We start from the raw sequence: 25336 nt of genomic DNA, 5'->3' as shown, positions 1-25336 counted from the left end.
TATTCCATGATAATAAAAACAAAAACCTCACAAAGTACCAATTGAAATTGCAGGTTGAACTAACATCTGACACAGGAGATTTTTCAACACCTTTATTTGGGCCCATAAAAGAAAATTCAAAAAGTTTAGAAACGACCTCCAGTCTACCGAGTACAGATTACAGTGCCGATTCCAGTTATCAACATAGTCTACCTAAACAGAAAGCTGATGAATCCGTAGAGAAAAGCGGAAGTTCGGCTTCAGGATCCAGTTCCTCAGATTCTAGGTTTGTAGAATGGAGATTTCTAAATCATGATTTATAACTTGATAATGGAATTATTTTTCTAATGAAAGGGATATAGTTGTCTAACAAGCCGAAATTTAGCCATCTATATCCCTTTAAAAATTCAAAACTGGCAATTCGATAAAACATTAAAACCATTTTGCTTATAATAAAATTCTAACCTATATTGAGAACACTTGTAGCATCTACCAGTCTTGGTAATAGAGCTCTCGAATGTCAATATGGAAAGTAGTAAAAACGTCTGATACACATACAAAGTCTAGAAAGTTTCTTTTGATTCCTAATACTCAAACCATGCTAGATAAACCCTATACTGGTACATGTGTTAGTATCCTAAAGTTAGGTTAGATACACTCTAAGGTACAGAACAGTAGGATATAAAACTACATTTCATTTCATTAGTCCAGTAAACTACAGAACAGTAGGATATAAAACTCTATTTCATGTCATTAACTCAATAAGGTACAGAACAGCAGGATATAAAAATACATTTCATTTCATTAGCCCAGTAAGATACAGAACAGTAGGATATAAAACTCATTAGTTCAATAAGATACATAACAACAGGATATAAAACTATATTTCATTTCATTAGTCAGATAAGATACAGAACAGTAGGATATAAAACTCCATTTCATTTCATTAGTCCAATAAGATACAGAACAGTAGGATATAAAACTCTATTTTATTTCATTAGTCCAATAAGATACAGAACAGTAGGATATAAAACTCCATTTCATTTCATTAGTCCAATAAGATACAGAACAGTAGGATATAAAACTCTATTTCATTTCATTAGTCCAATAAGATACAGAACAGTAGGATATAAAACTCCATTTCATTTCATTAGTCCAATAAGATACAGAACAGTAGGATATAAAACTCTATTTTATTTCATTAGTCCAATAAGATACAGAACAGTAGGATATAAAACTCTATTTTATTTCATTAGTCCAATAAGATACAGAACAGTAGGATATAAAACTCTATTTCATTTCATTAGTCCAATAAGATACAGAACAGTAGGATATAAAACTCTATTTCATTTCATTAGTCCAATAAGGTACAGAACAGTAGGATATAAAACTCTATTTCATTTCATTAGTCCAATAAGATACAGAACAGTAAGATCTAAAGGTAATTTAATTGTATGTACCAAATAAGGCATAGCTCTATAAGATATTAAACAGTAGAGCAAAGCCTCAAATTCACTTCAAAATAGTATCTTGAGAGCTCTCATTTAGAATGGAGTTGTCTCTCTTTACCCAGAATAAACAAGTATTAATTTGTTTCAGCAGCTCTGACTCTGAATCAGGGTCTGGTGGTGACTCTAAGAGTGATTCTGACTCGAGTAATAAATCAGGGAGTGAGTCAGGGAGTCAATCAGATGACAAAAGTTCCAAACACAACAGTTCAAATCAGTCCCGTAGATCTCGTATTATCAGTGATGAATCTGAACAGGATGAAGAAGAAGGAGATGAAAAACCACGAAGGAAGTCGACTAAAGACATTAAAGAGGTTTGTACTAAATTTGATATTCAGCCAAAATGATCTGGAATATATTGTCATAGTGACTGAGTTTTATTGCGTAATTCTATCTTCCCGAACATTTGAAGGAATACATGATATTTTAATATTCCGTGAATTGCCAACTAGAAATGTATTGCCAAGTGATCTATTAATGATTAGTATATATTAAGATTTTTTATGGAACAAAAGCTTTCCTAATTTTCTCAGTGTAAAACACAACACTCTATCAGGAAATAAGAGATACAAGGCCTGGTTATATCATGCAAGATTAAAGTTTTTTTGAAACAATTATAAGAAAGTAAGTGACTGTAATTAGAACTATGTGTAACAAAATTCTAAAGAATTATATGCTGAATATAGTTCAGTTGTCTGAGAAAAAACATGATTCAAGTTCTGTTTTAATATTTCTAGCACTGGGTTAAACAACCAGATCTATATGGTATACGAAGATCAGGTAGACAGAGAAGAGAAGTAGACAGATTTAACGCTGCAGAGGTTAGTATTACTACTATGCTTTTCCTGCTGATACAGCTCAATTTTACTTCCCTGTATTATTTTACAGAGTAGAAAATAAAATTCAGGTTAATCTGTAATTTAAGTATAAGTGTCAGGGTGGTCTTAATTTTCAGTCCACGAGAACTGAGGGTAACCAGTAAATTAAATGTTTAGCTGTCAGGGGTTTTGTGATATGATGGTATCATGTTCTCTCAGATAGTGTCTTCAGATTTTCAACCCCATGTACTACAGGCTGCACCATATAAAGATCTTCAATAATAAGTACAGTAATTTAAATGAGTAGACTTATGCTGCTATCATGACCAAATTTCATCAGTGCACACCAACATTGCCTGTTTTTATCAGCCCAAATACTAGTTAAACCTCCATTTTCTTTAATTTCCAGGCTGATAGTGATGATGAGGCTCCTAAAAGACGGAAAAACAGAAAGGAGTATGTACCTTATCTTACTATAAAATCTTTTTCTATCAAACTTTTTCTGCTTCAATAGACAATACTTACTATTTTACTTTACTATTCAACAGTTTTGTTTGTGCTTTTAGTTTATTTAGTGCCCTTAGTTGTAGCCTATTAGCTTTTAGAAGACAGCTGTAGTTTGCATTTATAGTCAATTAGATTTAGAAATGCATTTTGGGACATTTCTACTGTAAAGTAGACAAAATTTATTCATAAACATACTGAATATAATTCAATATGACACAAGCAGTCCACTTATTTTTGGGTGGTAAAGTAAAAATAATCACAGTTAGTGGCTTGTATAGTTTAGATTTAAAACTTTATTATCTGACCCATAATGAATGTCCAAATTGTGTAACTGTCCATTACCATCTAGTCTTAGAATTAGTCTTATATTTCTCTTTCCCTTCTAGAATTTTTATTTCTGTAGTTTCTTTATTTTGGAAAATATAAACTGAAATTTAAACTTAGGCTGGTGTTTTTATAGTTTTTAGAAACTTGAAATGAAAAACCCAATTTTTATGTCAAAATTTTGCCAAATGTCATGGGCCAGTTCATGTTAAACTATTGTGGTCTGTATAAATTCTATAGGTCTGACGATTGGGCGGAGGAATCCAGTGAAGATAGTGGAAGCAGTTCTTCTGGAGGATTCAAACCTGCACCAAGAAACACTCGTAATCGCAGGTACTAACTTTTCAAAATTCATCATTCATTTGGAATCGTCATATTTTCTATGGAAACACTCATTACATACTGAAAATTCAAATGAAATCTTTTTCATGCGTCAAATTTTGATTAGAATTATCCAAACGGAAAGATGAAATTTTTCCAGAATAGTTTTGAAATTATGAGATTCATATTAATTCATCAGCATATCATTCCTGTTGAAAAAGACCTCAAATTTTTTACCAAAATGTTTTTATACATAAATTTGAAACTTACTCTTAAAAGCTGAGTTTTAAACTGGTTGTTAGAGCAATAAGGTATCTCAGATGGTAGTTGGTTTTATCATCACCTGCTGGAAGATTAGGTACCATGGGTTTGAATCCCCTTTTATCTTACACATTACAAGAGAATTTATAAATATACTGAAGTGTAGTAGTTATTATGCATGCTTATTCTCTGTCTATCCTCTGTAGTTAAATATCAGTAGAAGCTAGAATATAGAAATGTTAAAACAGAACCTGAAACATGTTGTTTCTCGCAAGTTTCAGTCTGTTTGAGATTCAGACTGAAATATATATAAGCTAGAGATTTGAGCCTATGTATGAATTCCAAAAAATCAGAAAAGAGGAGAAAGATATTTCTCCTATTGAAAAAATGGATAGGCTGTACAATTGTTATGCTTTGCTCAGTTAAGTCACCTGATGACAATGCTATCATTTGTTAATGATGGAAATCAAAAGTAAAATATTTACATCAGCAAGCTTTTAGCCTTCTACAAAATATTACTTAGCATCGAACTTGAGTATTGGATTGCTCATGTATTTAATGTTAATAACAAGTATTTAAGGCTTGAAAACATATGCTTAGAAGTTTGAACGTCAATTCATTTCGCTTATTCTTGATATAAAATGTTTTGGAAATCAGAGAGTGTCAAAATTGTAGGTTACACTGCATGCCATTGTACAACTTAGCCCTATCAGTGCAGAAATGAAATGAAAGTTTAACGTCCTACGGGCAACGCCATATAGGGTGCAATGAGGGAAATTTTGCAAGGACAGTGGCATTAGTCTGCCCTTTTTCAATTTCCAACTGTCGAGGGACTAACATGCACAACCTGTAGCACACAGGGCCTCTGTTATTGTCCCATCCAAACAACTAGAAGCTTTATCCATGTAAGCCCCTCTTACCTGCATCACTGACAGTACAGGGGGAAACTGGGTTGAAAAGTCCGAAGGTATTATCTCTACAGTCCTGTGCAGCACAGGCTGTGCTGGGATTGAACCTTGGACCTTCAGGTTATACCAGTGCAGTTCACCAGCCAAATCGCTTACAGAACAATAAGATGTAAAACTCTATTTCTTAAATTCCCTTGTATTTCAGGACAAAAGGGAGACCAGCTGGTAGACCAAGTAAGAAGGGGAGTTCAAGACAAGGGACAACTCGTCGAAAACGTAATTTATCAGATTCTTCCGACGAATACAGTGATGACGATGATGATGATCGAAGATTCTCCGCTCGGAGAAATACGTCCAAAAAAGTCAGGTGAGTTAAATGAAAAATTTAGAATTCTTGGAATGTGTTTGACTTGTTGAGATTTGAAAAATTTGAAATTCGAAGGCAGTGCTGATGATTGAAATTTTAACAGTTAGATAATTTGGCATGTTATTTTAAAATCGTTAATAATTTTGGTTTAAAATGCCTCATCTGATTAACATTGTCAAAAAGACTAAAATTACAGTTGGATATTTTAGAGCTATTGTCAGTCCTGTTGGGGAAAAACAGCCAGATCAACAGCACTGCCACTTTTATTATCTTTAACACTGAGTTATCAAAGCATGCATGCAATCAAAGAAATCATCTAATCTAATTCAACCCAAAACTGCCTCTAGATGCTTTAGTTTATGCTCTTGAGTCCAAAACTTTATCGAATTTGAGCTGTATTACGATAGTATTGTGGCGCGTGTCTTTGACAAGGCAGGGTATGCTCAATCCTCATAGAACACCCATTGCCACTCTGTTACTGAGCTTGTCAACTCAGCATCCCTTTTGGGGAGTCCACATAGCTAAAAATGTTACATTGGTATTTAAGTTTGTGAACTCAATAACCCTTTCAGAGAGTCCACATATCTAATAATGTTGACTGAGTATTTAGGTTTGTCAACTCCATCCCATCCCAGGTTTGCATCCCATTGATTTGGGGAGTCCACACAACTAATATTATTTATTAGGCATGTTTATTAATAGTTGGGTGAACATGTTTCAGATTGGCATCATGTGTTCTTGATGAGTAAGCATGTACTGCCTCACTGGCAACGTTTTCTAGAGTAATTATTATAGTAGAGCTAAAATTCAATAATGTTGCAGACTCAATCTCAAGAGCTGATAGTTTAGTTGTGTCATAACTTTTAAAAAGTGTTCATTTAACGACAAAGTTTTTAACTGATCTATGATGGTTTTGATGTTTTATTTCATCTAGTACACATAAATCTCGGAATTTGAGGAGAAAGCCTGGTAAAAACACAGTCAGGTAACGGAAGGCACTCTCTCTCTCTATGTATATATATGTATTCTTTATAATGCATGATGGTAGACATGGTAGGCTTAGCGTACATATCTTGACTATTTTGGCTTAATTAGACCAAACTTCTGTTCTGTTTTAATCAAAAAGCTGATAACAACGGAAGGAAAGTTTGGTCTAGTATTAATTAGACTAGGTGTAATTGTGTTGACTATATTATATAAGTTATAAACCACGCCCATATTCACGTTTATAAGTATATCAAAATCAATTATAGGGCACTTCGCTTGTGCTTTGCAAAAATATTTCATCTATATCACAGTAAAATTAATATTTCACTTCAATAGACCTTATTCTCACCTTGTTTTTGAAACACTGAAATTGGGAGCAAGGTTCATAACGCAAATTATGTCATGATGATAAGATGGTGATGTCATATGAATGAATAGCTTATATCACGGCACTAAAAATCTAATGAACAGCGAAAATTCCAGTTCTAGGACATGTGTGATGATAAAATTCATCTGAAAGTATCATTAAGTAGCTTCATCAATTCCAAATTAAATGACTAATGTGATTAGCTTTGATTTACTAGGAAATGAGAAGTAGGCTTTAAGATGTCAAGGTGACGATTTTACTGCGGTGACACCACATTACCTTCGTTTATTTGCGTAATGAACCTCGTTTTGGATTCAATATGGCCGAAGCGTTAATAAGGTCTATATGATGAATCATTCACAGTTATTAATATTGTTTAAGATATCAATCCTTATTGACACGTATAAAATTATATAACTGATAAAGAAGATGCTTCAATATTGTTTTACTGTCCGCACCCTACCGCTTGGCTTTAATGAAAATATCTTAGATTATAAGATTAATTTCTAAGCTTAGCTTTGGTTATCGAATAGCTCTGCTTGGTGCAATATGCCATGGGCCTTAGTTTACTATAGTATCTTCTAGTCATAAATAATCTATTGCACTTATTTTTCAAAAGAAAATTGAGAGTTTTCTGATGCAATTTGGAGCAAAATGTTTTGAAAACTTATTTTTAATCAACTTTCCCTAGGAAATATAAGTTTTTACCTAGTAAACTATAAAAACAAATCATATGCTGGTTGTGTTGACTTCATTGTTTGGAATGAGTCTCTCAGACTATTTCGATTTTTAACATAGATTATTTCCCCTGATGATGACATGACAAAAGTAAGAACTGGGCTTGAGGACGTTGGACAGTAATGGTATAAATATGTAATTGTATCCATCAACATCTTCTTTATTTTACAAAATCGTAATAAAATAGTTATAGAAAAACATCCACCACTTTCTTCTGTTCTACTATCGAGAACAGTAGGACGTAAAACTCCATTCAATTCATTTCATTTTTTACTATCGAGAACATTCATTGAGTGACTGCAAATCCTTCATTTTGTTGTTGTACATTTTTTTTCGTGTATAGTAAGACAATATAACATATTATTGATATATTTATTGTTGTAACATTATGCACTTAGTAGAAGTATACCATAAAATAGTGTTATCTACCTATTTCTAATGAATTAAGTTTTGTACAATAAAACCAAGAAGTATTTGTATACTGTAAAAATTGTTTGGTTTCTTATATAATCAGCTCTCTACTCCTAGACACGTATTCTCGAAGAGATCTTAACACTAGGATGTCCTAGATTCTTATCTCCTATCACTGTTTCTAGGATATCCTAGCGCTTAGAGCGTTTTGAGAATACATGGCCTGAATATCTTTGATTATATGAAAACCATCAGTATATTTTATGTATTTCAGTATTTTTATCTTGTGTATTTTAATCGTGAGAATGTTTGTCATTTATTTCATTCTGGTATTTTTCTGTTTTTCCAGTTATAAAGAATCATCAGAAGAACAGACGGATTCTGATGATATCGTAGAAGCTGCGGCTCCAACTCAAGAGGAACTGGAACAGGAGAGCAGAGAAACCATAGAAAAGGTTTATGAACAAAGAAAGGGCCGGAAAGGAGGTAAGACAAGTCACATAAATAAAATATCTGGGATGTGATTAGGGTGTAGTACTGCTTTTTAAAATAGGAGCTGAGTTTGACATGAGCTTATTTAAGATCATGATAGTTTAGAATAAACAATTAATAAATGAGATATTCAAATTAGAACAGGGAACTTTAGGGTCATTCTGTGTCGAATCACCAAAAAAGTAAAAAGTAAACTATACCCCCTTTGATTTTCTTTTATATAGTTTGGACTGAAAAAGCTGATATTCCAAATTTTAGCTTGATCGTACTAACGGTTCCTGAGATATGGCCCACCCAATTTAGAGAATTTCGGCCAAAATTGGCGTGACCATTATTATTGAAATGACCATTTTCTGAAATAAGTATTTCTAGAGAGGGAATTGCAAGGGATTCCAAATTTGTCCTTATTTTTGACATAGTGTTTTAAAGAGTGATGGCCGTTGGATATGCACTTTGACCTTGAATTTGACCTTGTGGCACTCGTGACCAATCATGAAAAATTTAGCCCGACATGTTTTTACACAATATCAAAAAATTGGAGGTATAATATCTTTTGTAAGCCTGGAATATCAAGGCTAAAAACCACACATGAGGCTAAAAATCAGTGTCTTTGCACTTAAAGCAGGATTATGCTCATGGATAGGTTCTGGGGATACATAGTAACCTGCTGCAGACTTACCTGAAGATGGATAACTATGATTCAAACAGCAAGTCATCCTCTTTTAATTAGTCTGATCATAATTAGCATATTTTTATATTTTTCCCTCAGCTACTGGAAGTAAAACAGCAGCATATAATGTTGAAGTTCATGGAGACCCGAATTTAGATTTCGACCCAGAAAAAGAGGAAACGGAAATACAGTATTTTGTGAAATGGAAAAATTGGGCGAATATTCACAATACGTGGGAAACCGAGGCTTCATTGAGAGAACAAAAAGTCAATGGAATGAAAAAGATAGAAAATTTGAAAAAACGAGAAGAGGAACTGGCAGAATGGTAGGGAAAATATGTTCTAGGAATTTTAGGTTGTAACATTGCAGTTAAGTAATGTTACGAAGGCACAGGCACAGGCATACAGGCGTAACCTCTAAAAGGCTCTAGTGAGAGAGTATTGTTTTCTGCAGTTCTAGAGTTTCTTTGTATCAATATGCTCTCAGTGATCAGTCTTTTCATGACTGTCCATATCCTTTTACTGCCTGGCCGAGCCTAGGGGACTTGGCATCTTATTTCCAGATTGATTTTCTGAGCTTTCCATCCAGTTCCAAACTTACCTTAAGGAGATAAGATGTAAAACTCATTTCATTTCAACAAAATATGGGTTTCCAACTCTACGTGGAATTTTTCAAAATGATATTGAAATGTCTACGAATTGTAAATGATGCCGTCTTAAGAGTGTCTTTAATTGGATTATTATAGGATTAAAAACTATAGTTTAATTTCCACATTGCACGTCATAAATCTTGTGAGGGATTTTATATATGGACCTGAATTCTTTTGACAGTTTCAAACAAGCCCTGGATTAGACTGTAAGAAAAGTGTATAACTATGTTATATTGTAAAAATTTCAGGGCTCAACACGCGTCACCAGAGGATCAAGAGTACTATTATTGTCAACAGGAAATGATGTCAGACTTGGTCAAAAATTATAAAAAAGTAGAAAGAATTATTGGTAAGGTTAGCGTATTTTATAGTCTAGATTGAGGACTGTCCATCCTTATTGAATTTTTTTTTTTTAAATTAAAAAGCTTTGTTCTCTAAACCTCTGATTGAAAATATACTATCTGAAAATATCTGTTATCATGCATTGTTTGAGAGAGTCTTGTACATCCTTCAACGTAATAAGATTAATTGTTATTTCGGCCTTGCATTTCTCATACCAAACTTTTCATGTATAATTTACACTTGTATTTGTCTGTTTTGTCATATAAGGTAGTAACTTTGGACTATGATTATGAGTACTTAATGGTTAAAAATCAGTATTTTGTCAATTATTTTATTCCTTTAAACAAAATAACAGATTTTCAAAGGAAATATCAACAGCTAATTTCTGGGATTTTAAACAATTTTAAATTTTATTTCAGCTGTTTCTCAACAAAAATCATCCACTGATCAGAATGGCTTCCCTGATTATTTATGTAAATGGGCGGGGCTACCGTATTCCGAGTGTACCTGGGAGGACGGAGAGTTAATATCCCGCCATTTTCAGAGTTTTATAGATGAGTTCTGTGCTCGAACAAAATCCCAGAGTATTCCCACCAAGCTTAGCAGGGTGAGTTGTTTGGTTTTGATACATTTTCTAAATTTTTTTTTTAGAATTAACTTACCATTATGGTCTTTATCAGTCCAATAAACATAAAACATTATTTCATTTGAATAAGATATATAACAACAGGATATAAAACTCAATTTCATCAATTTAACGAAAATGTTAAGTGGCAAAACTCCCAATTAATTTCAAACTTTATAAAAAATTATTTAATTTCATCCTGAATTTTACAGGTGTTGAAAGTCCGTCCTAAATTTGTCTCTATGAAGAACCAGCCTGAATATCTTGGTGGTAACAATGCATTAACCCTGCGTGATTATCAATTAGAGGGGGTTAACTGGATGATACATGCGTGGACCAAGTAAGTTTAACCCTAATAAAACATTTGAATTTCCTCCATTGTATACTTCATGGCCCTCACCTGAATGTCTTGGTGGTAACAATGCATTAACCCTGCATGATTATCTCTAAGAGGAGGTTAACTGGATGATAAAAGTTTTAAATCACTTGCCTGTTTCCCCTGTTTTTCTGATATGTTAAATGTGTCCATTCGCTTCTGGACAGTGAATATTTTCTACAAGCTGTGCATGTTACAGTTGACAGTCCTGGCCAATTTTTACTCATTTAGCACTGCATGGTGTTACTTGTCCAAATTTGCTGAATGGATAGAAAACCTGTGATGACCAAAGCCAATTAATATAAAATGATTTTGCAATGATAGGACTGAGGTTTTCTTACAAATATCAGAATTAAATACCAATTGCAAAATGACAAAACAGCAAGATTGGCTGGAAAAGCTATGGTGAAAAATTTAAAAAATGTTTATCACTGTCATAACATGCATGTTTTTTTAAGTCCAATATCCACATAAATATATGATAAACAGTAGAAAACCTATGATGACCAAAGCCAATTGATATAAAATGATTTTGCAATGATAGGACTGAGGTTTTCAATCTTGTTGAAGAATCTTAGGGGTCAGTCTTGTACAGTATTTTATACAAATAAATGCTATTAGATAATAAGTTATAAAAAGCCAGAAAACCTGTGATGACCAAAGCCAATTGATTTATAGAATGATTTTGCAATGATAGGACTGAGGTTTTCTTGTCATTAAAGAAAAAAAACCCCAAAAATCTTGGTTTGCTATTGTCTTATAAAAAGACAAGCTGAGAGCCCTTGGGTCCAAATATGCAAAGGGCACGTTTCAGAAAAACAGTAGAAAACCTATGATGACCAAAGCCAATTGAAATAGAATGATTTTGCAATGATAGGACTGAGGTTTTCTTACAATTAACTTTGTACAAATAGCTAACCACTGTTTAAATAAATTAAGATATTTAACTTGCATTTCAACTCAAAGGCACAGGCTAGAAATGGCTCGGTAATAATATGAGCTAAAAGAGATTAACATTTAGTGACAGACGGAAATGTCAATAAGTGCACTGTGTTTGGTTCAGTATTAGAACGGTAGAAAATAATGAAAATTAATCTTGTCCTGGTCTGTACCTTGTGTATTTGGTTGTAATATTTTCTACTGTACACAGTTTAATTCTTCTTCTCTCAGCTTGGACCTTAATTTCTAATAAACTTTAACCTTTTCAGAGAGAACAGTGTGATATTGGCTGATGAAATGGGTTTAGGTAAAACCATCCAGATTATTAGCTTCCTGTCTGTATTATTTAACCAGTTCCAACTCTATGGACCGTTCTTACTGGTGGTACCACTGTCTACTATCGTCGCCTGGCAACGAGAATTCCAGAACTGGGCGCCAGAAATGAATGTTATTATATATATTGGAGATGTTTCTAGTCGGAACTTTGTAAGTTGACTTCTTACTACAGCTATTGTCAAGTTTTTCTCAATTTAACGTAATAGTTTGAATTGAAGTCATCACCACGTTGAAAAAATCATGTGCTGGTGTTATAGACATTTCAATGTCAAAACAGAAAGTTGAATATGCCCTGGAAGTGATGAAAGTCTGATTGGCTGTGGTAAGTTTAATGTTGTGGGAAAATTGCTCATAAATAACTAAATATTTGATGCTTATCGGAGTCAAATATGTAGATAACCTTAGCCCTTAAATTGTTATAGATGATTTTGTAATTCTGGTTATTAATTTAATTTAGTAGATATTTCTGATAATAAATTATATTTTTATAGATACGAGATTATGAATGGTGTCACCCCGGTAATAAAAGGTTAAAGTTTAATGTTATTGTTACAACTTATGAAATATTGTTAAAGGATAAGGTAAGTCTAGTTTACTGCCTTCTTTAACTCAATAGCGGAGAATTTCACTCAGGGATAGTAGCTGTATTATATTTGTCTCAGATTTCTGATAGAACTCAGATGTTTTAATGTAAGAATTGAGAACAAGTAAAGGGATCTATTTTGTGAAAGCAAATTATGAGATGACTCCTTGTGTTTGAGGCTTATAGTTCGTAATACCATCATGCCATTATAGAAAATCTTAGATATTTCCAGAGATATTTTAATGAAAGTGGATCCATTTTATCATAGGAATTAAATTTGTTAATTGTTTTAATGGTTTCCTAGAAAATTGGACACCTACCTGCTTACATCCATGGCTAAGGTCAAAATGATACCTTTGAATTATCTATCCAGTTTCCCTCAGTCAGTAATGTGGATGGTGACAAAATTCTTTTTATTGCACAATTATTGGTGTTACTCATTTTAGCCAGATTAAAAATGGAATTTAAAACTTCATTTCAATTCTATTTCCAGTCGTTTTTAGGAAGTATTAGTTGGGCGTTTTTGGGAGTGGATGAAGCTCATCGGTTAAAGAATGATGATTCGTTGTTATACCGGTCGTTAAAAGATTTTAATACGAATCATCGTATATTAATAACTGGTACACCCTTACAGAATTCACTGAAAGAGTTATGGTGCTTGCTTCATTTTATCATGCCTGACAAGTAAGTTTTGGTTTCTTTTGTCACTTCACTTTTGGTAGCTGTGTTGGCTCTGTGAGTTAAACACTTGCTAGCTAACCTGAAGGTCCAGAACTCAATCCTAGCAGAGCTTGACATATTACTTTCAGATTTTTCAACCCGGTTTCCTCCTGGGTCATGTCAGTCATGCAGGACAGAAGAGATAAAGTTCACATTACTATTATGGTAGTTAATGCAGGGCATGCTCACTCTTGTGGAACAACTGTTTCCACTCTGCTGGGAGTCCACATAACTAATGCAGTTCTTGATATTGTTTTCTATTCATCATATTCCCCAAGTTATCGAACGGGACAACTGTCCGTCTTCTTTGGTCAAATTAGGTGCAGAAAAGTCAGAAGTAAAACTCTCATTCATTTAAAGATCTTCTGCTATTTTAGATTTGATGATTGGTCTGATTTTGAAGAGAGACATTCCACGGCTGATAGTTCAGGTTTTGCAGCATTACATAAAGAATTAGAGCCCTATTTAATCAGGAGAGTGAAGAAAGATGTAGAAAAATCTCTACCTTCAAAAGTAAGTTGTTATTTGTTGAATCATTTTTGACATTTCCCAAGTATTATGGAATAGGAAATGTTGAAGACTACTCCATTTTTCACATTCCATATATTGCTATCGCCCTTTTGTCTGTTAATACATCTCACCTCTCACGTCTCAATTATACAAACAATAAATAAATTTTCCATATAGGATTCAGACAACAAATTCTTCAAACTTGTCAACTGAAACCATATTTCCAATATTTGTTGTGCATTGAAATTTCTGGAATGTATTTCGTTAAATTACAAACTTCATTTATTTTTCAGGTTGAACAAATACTCAGGGTTGAAATGTCTTCATTACAAAAACAGTATTATAAGTAAGTAATAGCTAGTATTATAAGTCTATACTAGCAAGACAATCCATCAATTAAATATCTTGTCCAAAGAATGGCAAAAAGTAAAAGTTGTGGACTTCTCCAGAGAGAAGAGGTGTACCATGCTGCTATACATAGTTTAGATATTTGAGAATTAACATGCAGAGATAGTGACATGGGCAAGGCTTCAAATAGGAGCAATTTATTGTGCTAAAATCATCTAATATAGATTTATCAATAAGTGGTATCTAACAGTGGATATAGATCTGTTACAGCATGAAGCAACTAGACAAACTCTTTATTATTTTAGATGGATATTGACCAAGAATTATAAGGCACTGAATAAAGGTGTTAAAGGAAATATCAGCAGTCTGTGTAATATTGTCATGGAATTAAAGAAATGTTGCAATCATTCAGAATTGATACGAATGCCAGAATCAGAGGAAGAACGGTTGCAGGTGAGAAGGTCTTTTTAATTCAAAGATAAAAACGCAAACAAAATTGGGAATTGCCAAAGGAAGCCAGGGGTAGCTCAATGACTCAGACGCTCGTTCTCTAACCTGAAAGTCCGGGATTCCATCGCTGCTTTTACCCCCCTAGTATCTGTGATTCTGATTCATGTTCATATTAAGACAATAAACAGATGCTTCAGGTGCTACAAAATGTTTTTGTTAAAGATCCCGTAACAATTAAAAACTGAAATAGCTATATCTTATGCTTTCACCAAGTTCTTATTGAACTATTTTCCACTTTTTTTCCTCAGTGCTCACTATGTTATCCTTGTAAACTTATTGATTCATATTAAACGACTATGTCAAATTCCATTTATTTTTATTTCAGACTATAATAAGAGGGAGTGGTAAATTATTATTGTTGGATAAACTTTTACGACGTTTGCGAGATACTGGGCATCGTGTGTTAATATTTTCTCAGATGGTTCGAATGTTAGATTTGTTAGCTGAATACCTTCGATTACGGCATTTTACATACCAGGTACGTGGCATTGTCAAAAACCTGGATTGTTGATCATTGATTTAAATCTCATGACTGAATGTTAACAGACTTTTGTCTGTGATACAAAAACGGGCGCTATTGGTATAAGAGTTTATAGTAGCTTGACACTGAAGATGAAGTTTGTAATAGCTTGACCATTGTGAAGATGGGTAAGGGCAAGGAGAGGTGTTAAGGCATGTAATCCCTTAACCTATCAATAATTAAAATATATATTTATTTGGTATATTTGTAGAGGTTAGATGGAGGTATACGTGGTGAAATGAGAAAACAAGCTTTAGATCATTTCAACGCTGAAGGTTCCCAGGTTAGTTCCTTACTTTTCTTACTTCATTAGCATATTTCTTACTTCATTAACATATTTCCAACTTCATTAGCATATTGCTTACTTCATTAGCATATTTTTTTTTAGATCAGTCTGGCTTTAATTAGGTTAGGTGGCCTTCTGATTCCTGAAAGGGGCATGAGCCATTTTTGGGCTTTTTCATATCCATTTGATTCACTTAATCTCATTGACTAAGATCCTGTCTGAAAATCGATTGACCAATCAAAGGATGTTTATCATGATTACAACATGCAAAAAAGTCAAGATGTGATGAAATCTTTACATGATGTCTGGACCGTCTGAAAACTACATGATGGATTCCATTTTCTGATCTTGATACTGCTTTGCTTCTGCATATGTTCATTTGTTCACCTTTCCAAATGAATTCACTTTGACTTTCAAATCAACTGATTTTGATATAATTTTTTATGTGCAAAGTGCCACAACTTTTAAGAAGAGGTATATAAAAGCTGGTTAACAAATATGATAACCACTGACTTCAGTTGATATTTTGAATGTAAATTTTTCAGGATTTTTGTTTCCTTTTATCAACACGAGCAGGAGGATTGGGTGTGAATCTGGCTACAGCTGATACGGTTATTATCTTTGACTCGGATTGGAATCCACAAAATGATCTCCAAGCTCAGGCCAGAGCGCATAGAATCGGCCAGAAAAATCAGGTACAGAAAGTGTTGATTGTTTATTTTATAGACTGAAGATGTCGTTACTTTTCAAAACTTAACAATAAAAATCTTATATGGCCAATATTCTATTTAACTCTATATGGCAATGAATAACCTTTTTTCTGTTCTGTGATGTTGTTATTCGTAACCACACTGATTCTTATTGATGGAAATTTTGAAATATATCATTTTATAGTGGTATATAAAATCGCTGTTAGTAAAGTTAATTTTATAGGCTTTCTTACTTCATTTGGAACCATGTTATAAGATGTAATAAATAAATCCAAGTACTAACACAAAACGAAACCTGAAATCCAAAACAACATAATGGCAAAACATTGGTAGCAGCTAGCAACTTTTTACATAAGGACGTATATCAATATGATATATTGTAGGTCAGTGTGTACAGGCTGGTTACCAAGAGCAGTGTAGAGGAAAACATCATAGAACGAGCCAAGAAAAAAATGGTGTTAGATCATTTGGTGATACAACGGATGGACACAACTGGTCGAACTGTTTTAAACAGAGGCAATGCTCCTTCCAGGTAGGTTTTCAACTTATTTTAATGTTTAGGTGGTTAAGCACTGCCCGAAGCATAATAATTTTTTTTCTTGTTGAGATTCAGCAGCATCAAGTCATCGAGCAGACGGCAATCCTATCGATCGACTGAATTATAGGCTAGGGTTAAATCAATCTAAATATCTGTAATATATTAGAGAATGTGATGAAATTTATAGAAAATGATGTCTGGACCTCTGATAATTACTTGATGTTTTCTTTAGTCTGATTCTCTTCTATAACAGTATGTTTGTTAGTGGGGGTCTACTGTCCTAGTCTCTAATAGTAGGTTCTTATTATGGTATATGTTGGTGGGAGATATATTCCAGTCTCTAGTTGTAGGTTTGATGGGTGAGGGGAGATAAGTAGTAAAATAAGAGAATATGATGAAATTTATAGAAAATGATGTCTGGACCTCTGATAATTACTTGATGTTTTCTTTAGTCTGATTCTCTTTTATCCCAATTGAATTTTTTTCCCCCTGTCGGTGATGCCTGTACCTCTGGGGACACAAACTGAAACCCCATCAGATAAAGGCTATTCAAATTATGAATGATGATTATTAGAAAGGTGGAATTCTCCAATGCTGTTTACCTTTCAAATTTCCCCTCATTGCATACTGCATGTCATTGCATCTTCAATAGCTCATTCTCAAGCAGAAAAGTAGGTTTAAGAGCTTTTATTTTATTTCGTTAATTTCAGCTCGAGCTCTACACCTTTTAACAAGGAGGAGCTGGCATCCATATTGAAATTTGGTGCTGAAGAATTATTTAAAGAAAATGATGGTGATGAAGAAGAACCACAGGTAAGGTTGTTTTTGAAATTCTTTGTGGCTGGTGGTCCCACTCATCAAATAACTGTGTAGAATTTCCAGACTAATATTGAGCCAGTTGATAGTTATCCAGATTATAAGGTCATGAGTTCTTTAATTTTGAGTGGAAAACTAGATCCATTTATCTGAATGATAGTAACAGGCGATTTATCACTGCATTCAGATAATCAAATCATTATTCTATTTATTTGGGTACTTTGTATTTACAATACATAATGAGTTATGTTTCTTTTAACAAGACCCAGACGAAAATCATCATGTATCACTCGAGCGTAAACCAAATGAGGTAACTTACTGAACAAGATGTTCATCAATTATCTTATATATGTTAATATATCTGCAGGTAGATATTGATGAGATATTAAACCGTGCTGAGTTAAGTGAAACGGTCGCCACGTCTGTCGGAGATGAATTATTGTCCCAATTTAAAGTCGTCAGTTTTGACAATATGGAGAATGAAGAAATTGAAAGTACAGGTAGGATTTTTATCATTTAATTTATCAACTGATTGTAAAACTAACTAACTATAACATCTTAGGTTTGTAAAACAGGTTCTGGCTTCAAATGGAGGGGTTATTCAGCTTGTTGATTGACAATTTTGATGCATGGATATTCTTCAGTTTTCTATGTAAAAGTTAGAAGTAAAATAACGATCCAAATAACCATCTAACTTACTCGGAACCTGACTCTTGCTGTTATTCTTAATGAATAAGGATCCCTTTAAACAAAAAACTTAGCCTGTTCCCATAGAACGGAATGTGGGTTAGGTATTGAAATATTTCTTAAACATCTTTTTAGCAGGTGGTCGAGACTGGGACCAAATCATCCCTGAAAATTCCAGGAAAAAAGCAGAAGATGAAGAAAAACAGAAACAGTTGTTAGAATTACATCTTCCACCACGTAGTAGAAAAACAATACAACAGGTTAGTGGGTGGGCTTCTTTAATGGGGAAGGAGTTAATAATTTCAAATTTCACAACATGGTTACCTATTATCAGTAATAGAAGGGGCTGACATGGCACAAGGGTATAGGTGATCAGATGGGACAATAAAGCGAGGCCCTGTCTGCATGTCGAGGATTATTCCTCGACCGTTGAAAATGGAAAAGAGCAGGCTAATGCTGCTGTCCTGAGGTAATATTAAAAGAGAAAGTGATGATAGTTATAGAAAATGATGTCTGGACCTCTGATAATTACTTGATGTTTTCTCTACTCTGATTCTCTTTTCATTAAAATATCTAAAAAGTCTAGAAAATTGGCCTTAAAATGTCAAGAATGCAAAAAATATAAAATGGAGTTACGGTCACTGTCTTAAACATAAATATGCACGCCTTTCGTTTTATGAATATTCATCAAATGACCATAGTTTTTACCTCAAATTTTGTCAATTTTAGTTAAACCTAGAAGATTCCGATGGAGGGAAATCTCGGAAGAAGAGGAAAGACGATGATTCTGAACAGAGTGATGATGATGAAGATGAGGATGACAAACCTAAAAAACGAGGCCGGGTCTCGAGAGATAAATTTAAAGGTTTCACTGATCAGGAGATGAGAAGATTTATCAAAAGTTATAAAAAATTCTCCTGTCCAATGAAAAGGTATGTAGTTCAATATTTCAGCTTCTCATCCAGGGCTGACACATTTCAAATGCTGCGTCTGCTCATGTGTAAGACGGGTTGTGTTCTTTTTAAAATTGTGTTTGAGAACAAACTATGAAAGAGACAAACACGTCAAAACTATCTCTAAATCTCTAAATGAAAATAAAGCCAGGTAACAACTAACAATTAGTGAGAAAATCTAAAAATGACTGAAAACCTAACATTTTCTGTTCTTTATTAACACGTTTTGAATATTATTCAAGACAGTGGTTGCAATTTACCTCGTCAGGGAAGATTCCAATTTTGTCTAAAAAAGAAAAAAGGGTCAGTTGTCCTGAAAAGAAACTTAAAATGAGTCTGAGTATCTCTAGTGGAAAGATCTGGTTATTTTGGCAAGGAAAGGGGGTAAAAGAGAAAGTGATGATAGTTATAGAAAATGATGTCTGGACCTCTGATAATTACTTGATGTTTTCTTTGCTCTGATTCTCTTTTATCTCAGTATGTTGGTGGGGTCTTTAATAGTAAGATCATGGTATGGGGGGAGGGGAGGGTGGAGTTGGTGGTAATATTATTATTCAATTTGGTTGGCAACAAATAAGAGAATGTGATGATAGTTATAGAAAATGATGTCTGGACCTCTGACAATAATTTGATGTTTTCTCAAATCTGATTCTCGTTTTCCATGATATATTTAGATGTGATACAGTGGGAAATTGGTGAACTTCCAGGATAAATATGTCTATTGTTTCTGTATTTCTAGGTTAGATGCCATTGCCTGTGATGCTGAGTTGATGGAGAAGTCAGAAACAGAATTATTACGATTTGCTCAAATGTTGAAATCTTGTTGTGAAGATGCCATGGAAGATTATAAATCTAAAATGGCTGAAGACCAAAGTGAGGGTGAGTGAAGTTTTATTATTTTAGATTAGTTTCAAATTAATGAAGTTAAGGGTTATGAAGGTGTCTGAAGACATGCATTGTAGGCAATGAATAATTTTACCCAAAAATTTGTCAACCTAGATTGAACCCTGGTTGAATTAATTTGAATGTTAAAAAAAATTTATTGAAAAAATCACAAATGACTGCTGGACAATAAGGTTTAGTTAGATATAAAAAACCAAAATATTTTTACACATCTGGGTTAGATTTAAAAGATAAACACGAGGCAAGATAAGTATGTACAGTTGGAACAATTTTTGCGCATTTTGGCCAATACATAAACAGGACCAGGAGACCTGTCGACTTTATGTTTTAAATAGTGTAGGAATAAATCAAGCTTGATTAGTTAAAATTACTATTTAATCTACCCAAATATAAAGTGAACTGCTGGTGTTAATGTTTAAATCAGACCAGGACACGACTATATAATTGGGGAACTCTGGTTTTCAGAAGGGAAAGATCAAGAAATGATGAAATCTTTACATGATGTCTGGACCGTCTGAAAACTACATGATGGATTCCATTTTCTGATCTTGATCTGTATTTTTATCAATCCCCCCAAAAAATGATAAACCTTTTTTTAAAAGCAAAAAAGTTGTTCAGTATGTCTTGAGGAAACTGTACTAAGATCTCTGTATGTGTATCAGGGACATTGATAGCATTGGTTTGCTCCATTGCGATTTTCTATCAGACTTTTGCATGTCACTAAACCAACTTTTGTTAAGGCCCTTAGAGAAGCCGCTTTCGAGATAGCTATGTCATAAAACGCCCAGTGTCTGTGGATTTGCAAGGACCACAGACGTCTGACTGAAAAAGAGAGTGGTTCAAACTGATGCTATCAGTGTCCCTGATACATCTTATAAATTTAGAAAAACAATCCCTTTAACTTGATTTTGATTTGTATTGTGTTTTATTTATAGGTAAGAAATCATCACGAGGACCAACAGTAAAACTCTCCAGTGTTACCGTCAACGCTCAATCTGTTTTAAAAGCAGAACAAGATCTCGAACCATTAGCTGATTTTATACCCGAGGATAAGGAGAAGAGAAAAAAGTAAGTTTTAATCTTAATCACAGAACTTTGCATTTTGGGGAGATAATTTTGGCCTAATGTATAATGATCTTCAGAAAGAGGCCTACTAGAACCTAGAACTGTACGAAATATAGAATAATTCCTTCAAAAATACCATAAACTTAAACAACAACAATGTAACTTACAAACTCAGATAATTATTGATTAAAATAATTGAATTTTAATGGCAAGCTGTGAACACGTACATCATATTGGTTATTAGATAAATTCAGAGCAGGGTTAAATTTAAAAAGTTAAAAAAAACTAAGCTCTTTGACAAATTAACAATTATTTGGACACCTTTAAAACTTTGTATAAATTTTGATCACCAATGATTCCTGATATTAACGCCCCAAGTTTATAACAATGTATCTTTTGCAATGTTTCAGTCTGGAGTTAGATTGTCACGTTAAAATGGTACACTGGGATTGTCCGTGGGATAAAGAAGAAGACGTTAATTTATTAAAAGGTTGTTACGAGTATGGTGTCGGTAACTGGGAAGCCATCAAAATGGATAAAGATTTACACCTGGAATTAAAAGTAAGTTGAAATATTTAATTCAGACTTATTTAGGGAAAGGGGTCGCAAGTTACCAGCAATCGATTAATGAGCAGACTACACATGAATATATAAAGATATAAATTTCATTTATATAACTTATAAGTTGTAAAATTCCATTTCAGATTTTACCTGATGGTGAACACAAACCACAATCGAAACATCTCCAAACACGAGTTGATTATCTTCTTAAAGTTATACGTAAAAATTCTCAGTCTTCCGTACCAGCTAAGGAATCCAAACCAGTAAGTAGGACATTTTTATTTGATCAGACCTAGAACTATTCCATCTTTCTACTGTGTTTCACAGAAGCAGCAGAGATGTGAGACTTCAGGAAATTTCGGAAATGCTAGAAATGGGCTGCAAATTCATTTCTTATATGGATAAGAAGCGCAAAACACTTCGCTGCCCAAAAGTTGCGGAAATGAATTCAATGGCCACTTACATTTTTTAAGGAACTGAAGTAATTTCTGAAATCAGATGATTTCATACAAACCATTCCAAACTCTTCCAATTAGCCATTTTGTTTGTTCTCTAGATTTGTACACATATTTGAGAATGGGAATGAAAAAGTCATTTTGTTTGTTTAGAATTTAAAACCTTTGTTTGTTTTTAAAACCTTTTTCAAACATTGTTGTAATGATGTATATAAAATCGTTACCAATATTTATATATTGTCATGGTATTTATCTTCCAGTCGAAAGCTAAAACACCAAAGTCTGTAAAGAAAGGAAAGAAAGTGAAGTCTGCTGAAGTTGTAAAAGATGACATCAGTAGTTCTGATGATAATATAATACGTGAAGACACTAACGATAGTTTCCCTGCCAGCCCCAAAAAACATCGGAAAGCTGATCACGACGAGGAGACGGAAGACACGGGTAAAAAAGAGAAGAAGAAAAAGGCAAAGAAAGATAAAAATAAGGACAAGAATAAAGATAAAGAAAATAAAAAGGTATTGTCAAATTATTTACACAAGTCTGTTGGGAAATACAAGAGAATATGATGACAGTTATAGAAAATGATGTCTGGACCTCTGATAATTACTTGATGTTTTCTTTAGTCTGATTCTATTTTTCCATGATATATTATCTTTGAATATGTTGGTGGGGGATACATTCCAGTCTCTAGATGTAGGTTTGATGGGTGAGGGGAGATAAGTAGTAAAATAAGAGAATATGATGAAATTTATAGAAAATGATGTCTGGACCTCTGATAATTACTTGATGTTTTCTTTAGTCTGATTCTCTTTTCATTTGTTCAGGTGTTTCAATACATTACTAAATTCTATTCTGTTTTTGTCTTTACAACCACTCACATGACTTTGCCCAGTGCCCAAACCTAGGAATTATATCTGCTTATTGACTTAATATGATGAATTTTAGATGACCATTTTGTTTCTGTTTATTTTAGTCCGGAGATGGTCCAAAACATTTCACTGCCTCATCAGAACCAATCAATATCTCTGAGGAAGGAGAGATGCCGGCAGATTTAACACAGGAGATATTTAGCCAGGTAGATAATTATTTGATAATGATAAGAATAATAAACTTTAAATGCTTTCCTGTGCACCTTTAACAAACAAATAGACAAGTAGGTGAAGCGAATGATTCTATTTTCAACTGTATTTTTACCCTGAACATATACCATGTTAGTTATTCAGATGGGACAATAAAATGAGGCACTGTGTGCTACAGGCTTTGAACGGGACAGTGAGAAATCTGTAAAGAGTTGTCTGCAGTTGTCCTGGAAAAATTTCCTTCATTGCATTTCTTTATCTTCATAATCCCTATCAGATACAGTAACATAGAACATAAAACATTTCATTTTGATTTTAAAGTTTTATGTATTTTATTAAATTTGCAGTGTAAAGAGAAAATGAGGCCTGTAAAAAAAGCGTTGAAACAGCTGGACAATCCAGAAGAAGGTTTAACAGAGAAAGAGCAGTTAAATCACATGAAATCCTGTTTATTAAAGATTGGTGACAGAATATCCGAATGTCTGGAGAGGATTAGTGATCAGGAGCGAGCCAGGTTGTGGAGGAAGTAAGTTTTCAATTTGTATTGTGGATTTAATATAATGCTCAAAAAATTATCCGCAGCTTGGGTGTCTTGAAAATATTTTCACCTCTGAATATTCTATTTGTTTTTCAACCCGGTTTCCTCCTGACGTTGGAAAAGCATTTTGTTGTTTGTTGTCTAGTTGTACCCTTGGGACAATAAACCAAGATCCCATGGGCTACAGACTGTTCACTTTGATCCCTCGACAATTGAAATTCAAAAATAGGCTATTGTGGTTTAAAACTCAATTCATTTTATTTTTTCATTCTATTTCATTGAAAAAATTATGTCGAAGCTTACAAACTATTGAAATATTACTTTCAGTTATTTATGGTTGTTTGTGTCAAGGTTTACAGAATTAGAGGCCAACAAACTTCATAAACTATACAGATCTGCAGTTAAAAAACGTATTAAAAGCAAAGAAAAGGTTAGTAGAGTCTAAGTTGAATTTTACCCACGTCCAAAACGGACATAAATATAAATATTGGGTCACTTAAAATAGTTCTGAACACATTCAAAGACTGGCTTGTTTAGTTTTGACTAATCAAGACTGAATGTCTAACATGCTGACACCCTACATTCTGTACTCTCTGAATGAATAAGAAAGTGCTTCAAGTAAATTTTTCAATTTTCAGTCTAAAGCTGAAGCACCTGCTCCTACACCCAATGAAAGTCATTCCAGTAAAAAGTCCAAAAAACGTCCATTAGAGAAGTCTGGTGATTCAGGGAAGAAAGAAAATAAAAAAGAAAATAAAAAACATCATCACCCTGATCATTCAGATAAACATAAAGAAAGGTAGGTCTAATCTGTTCAAGATTAAAGAGTTTGTAAAGTTTTCTGAAATTTGTATTTCAGGGAAACTGAGAGTATCAATCTGCATCATTCAAATTTTCAATCAGACGTCTGTGCTTCTTGCAAGTCCACTGAAACTAAGTGTTTTATAATGTAGTTGAATTAAGAACCATAGAACATGGAAGTGATTGTAAAGAGGTTTTCTTAAAATTGAATGTGTATCAGGGACACTGATAGTATCAATTTGCACCATCAGTGGGACATTTGTGGCTTTTATAATTTCAATCAGACTTCAGACAAAGTGCAAGTCAATATTTTAGTGTCTGTGATACACAGGGAAGGGATGAGTGGTAATAATAAAAGAGAATATGATGATAGTTATAGAAAATGATGTCTGGACCTCTGATAATTACTTGATGTTTTCTCTACTCTGATTCTCTTTTGCTCCAAAAAAGTTAAATATGCCAGTTTTAGATTGTAAAAGAATAGGCTGATGCCACTAAATTTCCCTTATATCACACTTCATAGAGATGAACATGTTCATTTGTCTGATCAGTAAAGTAGAATATAAAACTCTATTTCATTTCATTAGTCCAATCAACTGAAGAAAAAATAGGATCTAAAACTCCAATTTATTTCAGTGATGAACAATATTTTATCCAAATATGAGTAAGATGTGAAATTCCAATTTATTTCAGTGATGAACAATATTTTATCCAAATATGAGTAAGATGTGAAATTCCAATTTATTTCAGTGATGAACAATATTTTATCCAAATATGAGTAAGATGTGAAATTCCAATTTATTTCAGTGATGAACAATATTTTATCCA

At 33.4% G+C, this 25336-nt stretch overlaps 1 protein-coding gene across 1 annotated transcript; it reads left to right on the top strand.

The window, feature by feature from the left end:
- Window positions 1–1528: 1528 nt before the first annotated feature.
- On the top strand, window positions 1529–24152 carry LOTGIDRAFT_218699 (hypothetical protein; the record flags this gene model as incomplete). The annotated part of the gene is made up of 32 exons (XM_009061407.1): window positions 1529–1801; window positions 2225–2308; window positions 2715–2761; window positions 3377–3459; window positions 4849–4993; window positions 7846–7982; window positions 8758–8983; window positions 9556–9656; window positions 10069–10256; window positions 10487–10614; window positions 11859–12075; window positions 12417–12506; window positions 13002–13192; window positions 13606–13741; window positions 14032–14084; window positions 14392–14539; window positions 14922–15074; window positions 15328–15399; window positions 15948–16097; window positions 16496–16644; window positions 17367–17463; window positions 17834–17966; window positions 18292–18413; window positions 18883–19085; window positions 19846–19985; window positions 20945–21077; window positions 21485–21635; window positions 21779–21898; window positions 22351–22632; window positions 23064–23165; window positions 23517–23695; window positions 24035–24152. The coding sequence occupies 32 exons, from the start codon at window positions 1529–1531 to the stop codon at window positions 24150–24152; spliced, it is 4551 nt and encodes a 1516-aa protein (XP_009059655.1).
- Between the last annotated feature and the right edge of the window lie 1184 nt (window positions 24153–25336).

Source organism: Lottia gigantea (assembly GCF_000327385.1).
Source record: "Lottia gigantea unplaced genomic scaffold LOTGIsca_48, whole genome shotgun sequence".
Classification (NCBI taxonomy): domain Eukaryota; kingdom Metazoa; phylum Mollusca; class Gastropoda; family Lottiidae; genus Lottia; species Lottia gigantea.
This window is presented reverse-complemented; position numbering and strand designations above follow the sequence as displayed.